Source organism: Hylobates moloch, unplaced genomic scaffold (genome assembly GCF_009828535.3).
Source record: "Hylobates moloch isolate HMO894 unplaced genomic scaffold, HMol_V3 SCAFFOLD_205, whole genome shotgun sequence".
Taxonomy (NCBI): Eukaryota; Metazoa; Chordata; class Mammalia; order Primates; family Hylobatidae; genus Hylobates; species Hylobates moloch.
Window position 1 is genome coordinate 2,277 of NW_026652480.1, and position 6,309 is coordinate 8,585.

General features: G+C 42.0%; 1 protein-coding gene and 1 non-coding gene across 6 annotated transcripts; both read right to left on the reverse strand.

Annotated features, from left to right (window-relative positions):
- Positions 1 to 447: 447 nt before the first annotated feature.
- LOC116464128 (centrosomal protein of 19 kDa) lies at positions 448 to 6,285 on the reverse strand. 5 transcript variants are annotated; one of them, XM_032147397.2, is made up of 3 exons: positions 6,119 to 6,169; positions 2,660 to 2,859; positions 448 to 2,047 (listed from the first exon to the last, which is right to left on the reverse strand). In XM_032147397.2, the coding sequence occupies exons 2-3, from the start codon at positions 2,799 to 2,801 to the stop codon at positions 1,686 to 1,688; spliced, it is 504 nt and encodes a 167-aa protein (XP_032003288.1). In that variant the 5' UTR covers positions 2,802 to 2,859; positions 6,119 to 6,169; the 3' UTR covers positions 448 to 1,685. The 5 variants fall into 5 exon arrangements, with proteins under 5 accessions (XP_032003288.1, XP_032003289.1, XP_058290967.1 ...); XM_032147398.2 differs by having other exon boundaries at positions 2,660 to 2,856; positions 6,119 to 6,163; XM_058434984.1 differs by lacking the exon at positions 6,119 to 6,169 and adding an exon at positions 5,835 to 6,070 and having other exon boundaries at positions 2,660 to 2,856.
- On the reverse strand, positions 2,995 to 3,098 carry LOC116464131 (U6 spliceosomal RNA). Its single transcript, XR_004246863.1, has one exon. It is a non-coding gene; the product is annotated as a U6 spliceosomal RNA (small nuclear RNA).
- Positions 6,286 to 6,309: the final 24 nt, after the last annotated feature.

A 6,309-nucleotide genomic window follows, 5' to 3' on the forward strand; every position in this document is an offset into this window, starting at 1 on the left:
GCAAAACAGAGAATCAAGGTTATTTGTTGTAGCACTGTTTGTAGTCATGAAAGGAGAAAACAACCCAAGGACAAATTTTTGTTTGTTTTTGAGACGGAGTTTCACTCTTGTTGCCCAGGCTGGAGTGCAATGGCATGACCTCGGCTCACAACCTCCACCTCCCGGGTTCACGCCATTCTCCTGCCTTGGCTTCCGGAGTAGCTGTGACTACAGGCGCCCGCCACTGCGCCCGGCTAAGTTTTTGTATTTTTAGTAGAGACGGTGTTTCACCATGTTGGCCAGGATGGTCTCTATCTCCTGACCTCGTGATCTGCCCGCCTCGGCCTCCCAGAGTGCTGGGATTACAGGCGTGAGCCACCATGCCCGGCTGAATGTGCTTTTAATGAAGCGCTTAATGGTAAGGAGAGTGGAAGTGAACAGGTAGAAACAGTGAGTAATTATTTTGTTTTATTTAATAACATCAATTTCCTTGTAGGAAACAGAATTTCTACCAATTAAACAATATTGTAATAAGGATAAATGTATCAAATCACAGATAATGTTGTTAAACGAAGATGCTCTCTTGCAGATCCATTCATAACAGGCCTAAACTGGCCGTGCCTATTGTTCATTTATTATGGGTGGATTTCCCATTTTACAAACAAACCTTTTATTTATGGGAAGAGGTTCAGCGTTTCACAATGTCTTTAGTATATATTTCCTGATACCGGAGGGGCAGAATTCCCCTCTGTCCATCAAGTGACATCTGCTTGCAGCTGTAGGGAATTTTGCAGGGCACTCTTTTCCAGAGATAAATACATATAAAGATATAACACATGAGGTAATTCCCTGGTAACCATATATGTCCCCCATTCTTGTCAAACTATAATTTGCTTATGGTTCCTCAAAAAAAAAAATTGTTTCTTGTCCCTTTACTACTTCCCCTCTCCTTCTTTTCAGTTGCTCTTATCAGGAATCCTACACAAGCATCTACCTAAACTACTTCAAGGGCCAGGCCAACTCCTATCTCTTTATTAAAGGACAAAGTCTTCCCTTACTATTCTACTCTACAGTAATATATGCTCTGGCCTTCTTTAGCCTTTATCATGCATTTGGCTCTAATGTTTGTGTTGCTTAATACTGCTAATTAGCTTTTCACAGGTTTTGACATCTTCCAGTTAGATTGTAAGCTTTTTTTTTTTTTTGAGATGGAGCTTTGCTCATCACCCAGGCTGGAGTACAATGGCGCGATCTTGGCTCACTGCAAACTCCGCCTCCCGGGTTCAAGCGAATCTCCTGCCTCAGCCTCCTGAGTATCCGGGATTACAGGCACCCACCACCACGCCCGGCTAATTTTTGTATTTTTAGTAGAGGCGAGGTTTCACCATGTTGGCCAGGCTGGTCTCGAACTCCTGACCTCAGGCGATCCGCCCGCCTCAGCCTCCCAAAGTGCTGGGATTACAGGCTCAAGCCACCGCGCCCGGCGTGATTGTAAGCTCCTTAAAGGCAGATTCCTTTATTCTGTTTTTCCCATATTCCTCATGCACCTACATAGTAGATGCTTTAAATGTCCTGGTTTTGAAAAGTAACATGGTCAATCCCCTACAACCCAACATATTTAGTATTCTTTACGGCTTCTTCCAGAACCAGTCTGGTAATAAACATGGATATTCTGCTAGCCCAATGCATGTTTTGTGTGTTTGGTATCAGAACTCATCAGCTGACTCTGTGTCCCAGCCACAGGACTGCAGTTGATCGTCCTGTGGGAATTCAACCTCAATGTCATAAACAAAATTTGGATCATCCTTCTTCTTCTGATTTTTCTCAAAAAGTTCATCCATGATGCTCTTCCTTTTGGCAAGCTCCTTGTCATCTAGTTTGTTCAGGTCTTCCTCAGGATCAATGGTTGTTTCCCTTCGAATTTGTTCCATTGTTTCTGCCAAACTCTGCCCCGACAAGTAACCTCGTAAAAAACTGAATAGCTTCTCTAGCTGCCTCAGGGATACTTGTTCCAGGTAACTCTTGTGTCGTGGATTATTCTTTAATTGTTCAGCAGCTCTGGTGCAATCTGGAAGAGAGAAGAAAACTATATACCACATACATACCACGTACATCATATACACCACAAACTACTGCAACAGCCAAAATAGAACAAAAACTCTGAACCCTGAAAGCATTATCTCCATTATAGTCAAGTAGCTAAATGGCTTGATTGGAATGAATTATTTTGTAGAACTATTCCTTTATATTGAGCTTTCAGTGTGGTGGGAGGACAGATATAGTTTCGACTTCTTTAACTTAAAAATCACTTAGTAGAGATATTAAACACTTTCAAATGGAGAATACGTCTGAGAAGAAAAGTGATATTATAGCTTTTAGATAGCAGTAGTGGTGTTAATACAATATTAAGACTACAAATAAAAAACATTTGGAAGGAGAGAAGGGAATTAATATTATTGAATAATGCTGTATCATTTAACCTAGGCAGCAATCCCAAAAGGATTATTAATTAACAAACTGGAAAAAAACACTACAATTCCCTTTTATAGATGAGGAAACTGAAGCTCATTGACAGTAAGTAATTCATCCAGTGTCACACATCCAGTCCCTGACAGAGTCATGATGTGAACCTGTATTTAGAGAATATTTAAGACAGGAGGCAAGATAAGACATGAGGTACCTGAAAACTTTGAAAAGTTTCGAACTGGCATAATGCGCTGGCGAATTTTCCCCTTGATTTCACTCTCATAGATTAAGATAATAGCTGGAGGCTGAAACCTAATCCCACATTTCTTGGCAGTGCACATCATTCCCACGTACATGTCCGGGTAAGTCAGAGGAAATCTGATGAATATGTGCAAGTTGCATAATGACTTCCTGCTAAAGGGAAAAAACAACTAGGTGGTGGATAAATGTCATTCATTCCCCTCGCCCCTTTGCCCCGGAAGATCTGGTTCTAGTCCAGCTCTGGCCACACATCCTCAGCCTGTGAAGCTCGTTATTTTTTTTTTAAATTAAAATATGGAATGCTTCAAGAATTTGTGTGTCATCCTTGCGCAGGGGCCACGCTAATCCTCTCTGTATCATTCCAATTTTGGTGTATGTGCGCTGAAGCGACCACAAAGCTCAGTTATTTTGAGAGCTGCCCTCAAAGTTCAGTTTGGCCCTGGGTTAGTTTCAATCTGTTGGATCCCTACGACTCTCTGGTTTTCTCAAGGATATAGACTTGTTCATATGTGAATCTGGGGATGCAATCCAGTTTGAACCTCTTAGTGTACTGCACTCTTACTGAAGATCAAATATGAACCCCTAAGTCAGCCTAATAGCTGACCTATAGGGTCTTTACTATTTATCAATTAAGAAAGGGCATATCAAGCATCCTCCGTATCAAGGTACCATGATAAGGTAAGTTTCTTAACCTTAATCATTTTGTCCTGAGAGGTTCACCAGTCCAGAGCTGTCTCCTTTGTACTTTCCCAATTATTTTACTAGTTTTTTGTTATTATTTATTTAATCATCTATCTTCCCTTCTAGTCAATATGCTGCATGAGGGTGGGGGGCATATTCATTTTTCAACACAATATCTCAGCATAATACTTGGAACGTAGTAGGCATTCCATAAATTGTTTAATGCTATGAATTAACATGATGGTCCCTGTACATTTTCGTAAGCATTTACAGTCTAGAATCCTGATCAAAAAGCAGACTTGCTGCAGAATCAGCTTCTTCATATACAAGTCAGTAATGTCTGCAGCTACATCATATACATCACATATATCAGCTTCTTCATATACAAGTCAGTAATGTCTGCAGCTACATCATATATATCATATATATCAGCTTCTTCATACACAAGAGTCAGTAACGTCTGCAGGGCTTTTATTTTGGCCTGTGTGTCTCACTATATGATATTTTTCTAGCTACAAGAAACACAGCTATTTGTAGATGAATACTTACTGTTCTCTCTTCCTTTCCCCACCCTCAATGCCCAAATAATACACTTAATCCTAAGCACTGCTTTAGATGTGACTGTGACATTCTCAGAATGATTTGTAAATGTCAAGAAACATTGAGGTAAAGTGGCAGAGGGTGATGATATCTTCGTGAACTCAGTTCTGCTGGAGAATCACTATTAGGAACATACTTTTTATAAAATACTCAGCAGTGATTATACACGTTCATTGTAGAATACTGGGGGCAAAGGAGAGGGGAGACATATAGAAAATAATCACCCTTGATTGTGTCCAGTCTTTTTTCTAGGCATATAGTTTATAGTATGTTTCATACATACTGTATCATACAAGCTATTTCCTGACGTTCAAATTTAACATATATTATTATTTTGTCATTAAACGTTTTACTACAATGTAACATTTTATATGACTGCTAAGTTTTATTTTATGGATGTACTATAATCATATTATTCACCACTTATTGTTGGACATGAGAATTTTTACTCTTAGAAAATTAATCACATATAAGCCCAGGCACAGTGGCTTACCCCAGCCAGCACTTTGGGAGGCCAAGTTGGGCAGATCACTTGAGGTCAGGAGTTCGAGACCAGCCTGGCCAACATGGTGAAACCACGTCTCTACTAAAAATACAAAAATCAGCTGGACATAGTGGCAGGTGCCTGTAATCCCAGCTACTCGAGAGGCCGAGGCAGGAGAATCACTTGAACCTGGTAGGCGGAGGTTGCAGTGAGCTGAGATGGTACCACTGCACTCCAGCATGGGTGACAGAGCAAGATTCCATCTCAAAAAGATGGAGGCAGGCATGGTGGCTCAGGCCTGTAATCCCAACACTTTGGGAGGCCAAGGAGGGGAGATCCCTTGAGGCCAGGAGTTTGAGACCAGCCTGGGCAACACAGCGAGACCATGACCATGTCTCTACAAAAAATTTAAAAATTGGCCAGGCGTGGCAGCATGCACCTGTAGTCTCAGCCACTCCAAAGGCCAAGGTGGGAGAATCGCTTGAACCCAGGAGTTTGAGGCTCCAGTGAGTTGAGATGGTGCCACTGCACAACAGCCTCTCCAAAGCATGATATGCCTATTCTTAAAAAACAAAACAAAAAAAACTACTTTAAAAAATTACTGTGCTCTACCTCTAATCTGATGCAATGATCTCACACCATTTTCTCCTTCCTTTCCTTCTCTTTTCTTGCCTTTTTTTTTTTAATGAATACTACTCCCAATTCACCTAAAATTTGATGTTAGTAAACTAGAACCTATGAGGCACAATATAAACTCCACACACTGAAGCAATGGCTGTACTCGTCAAAGATGTATGCAGTTGATACTCAAATAATGTAGTTTTTTTTTTACTAGACTCTTTTCTTTTTAAAATTTAACTTTAATTTTTGCTAAAGTAATGTTTGCATTTGGAATATAAAATAATTCTATGAGGCTTATAACAACAAACTATAGTCCTTGGCCCTAATCCTCTTCATAGGGAACCAGATTGAATTTTAAAAGGCATGTCTTCCAAAATTTATCTCCATTTCTTAAGAAACATGCTTATACTACCATTTTCAGTTTTTTTTTTTTTTTTTTTGAAACAGAGTCTCACTCTGTCGCCCAGGCTGCAGTGCAGTGGCGTGATCTCGCCTCACTGCAACCTCCGCCTCCTGGGTTCAAGCGATTCTCGTGCCTCAGCCTCCCGAGTAGCTGGAATTACAGGTGCCTACCACCATGCCCGGCTAATTTTTGTATTTTCAGTGGAGACGGGGTTTCGCCATGTTGGCCAGGCTGGTCTCGAACTCCTGACCTCAGGTGATTCGCCCAAAGTGCTGGGGCTATAGGCGTGAGCCACCTTGCCCGGCTATTTTCAGTTTTGGATAGTATCTTTTGACATACATTCTGTTTCCTCTTCGAGACACCCGCTCTAGAGCCTTCTATTCCACTCCAAGCCGCCTGGATGCTCTCTTGGCCTGCTTACAGATTCCACTCTGTTTAGGAAGAAGGACGGCACGTTTATCCAATTATTCTTCCTGGACACGAATACTCCTCTCCGCAGAGATCAGTAACTGCCTACAGTCCTGTTAGGAAGCCCCACAGCACCTAAGCGCACGGATGTCCCCAAAGGGTAGACGATTCTCTCCCTACTCACGTCTCCACTAGTGCAAGGCTGGCTTTCTTACCCTTAGAGGAATACAGAAATGACATCTTCTGCAGGCCAACGTCTGAACAACCAGGAGTGGGTTTTTCCACCCAACCGCAGTGCACGCAAAGCACCTAAGCCGACTGTGAGGCCGGGCGGAGCCTGGCGCTGCAGGAAGAGGCGACAGCCACAGCCCTACTGACGAGCCCGAGGGGTGAAGTCCCCGGCGGG

Bases quoted from the DNA above. Each gene is read 5' to 3' on its own strand.
- LOC116464128 (XM_058434984.1), bottom strand. The intron at 2,048-2,659 runs GTACCTCATGTC...TCTCTCTTCCAG, and splicing joins AAACTTTTCAAAGTTTTCAG to ATTGCACCAGAGCTGCTGAA.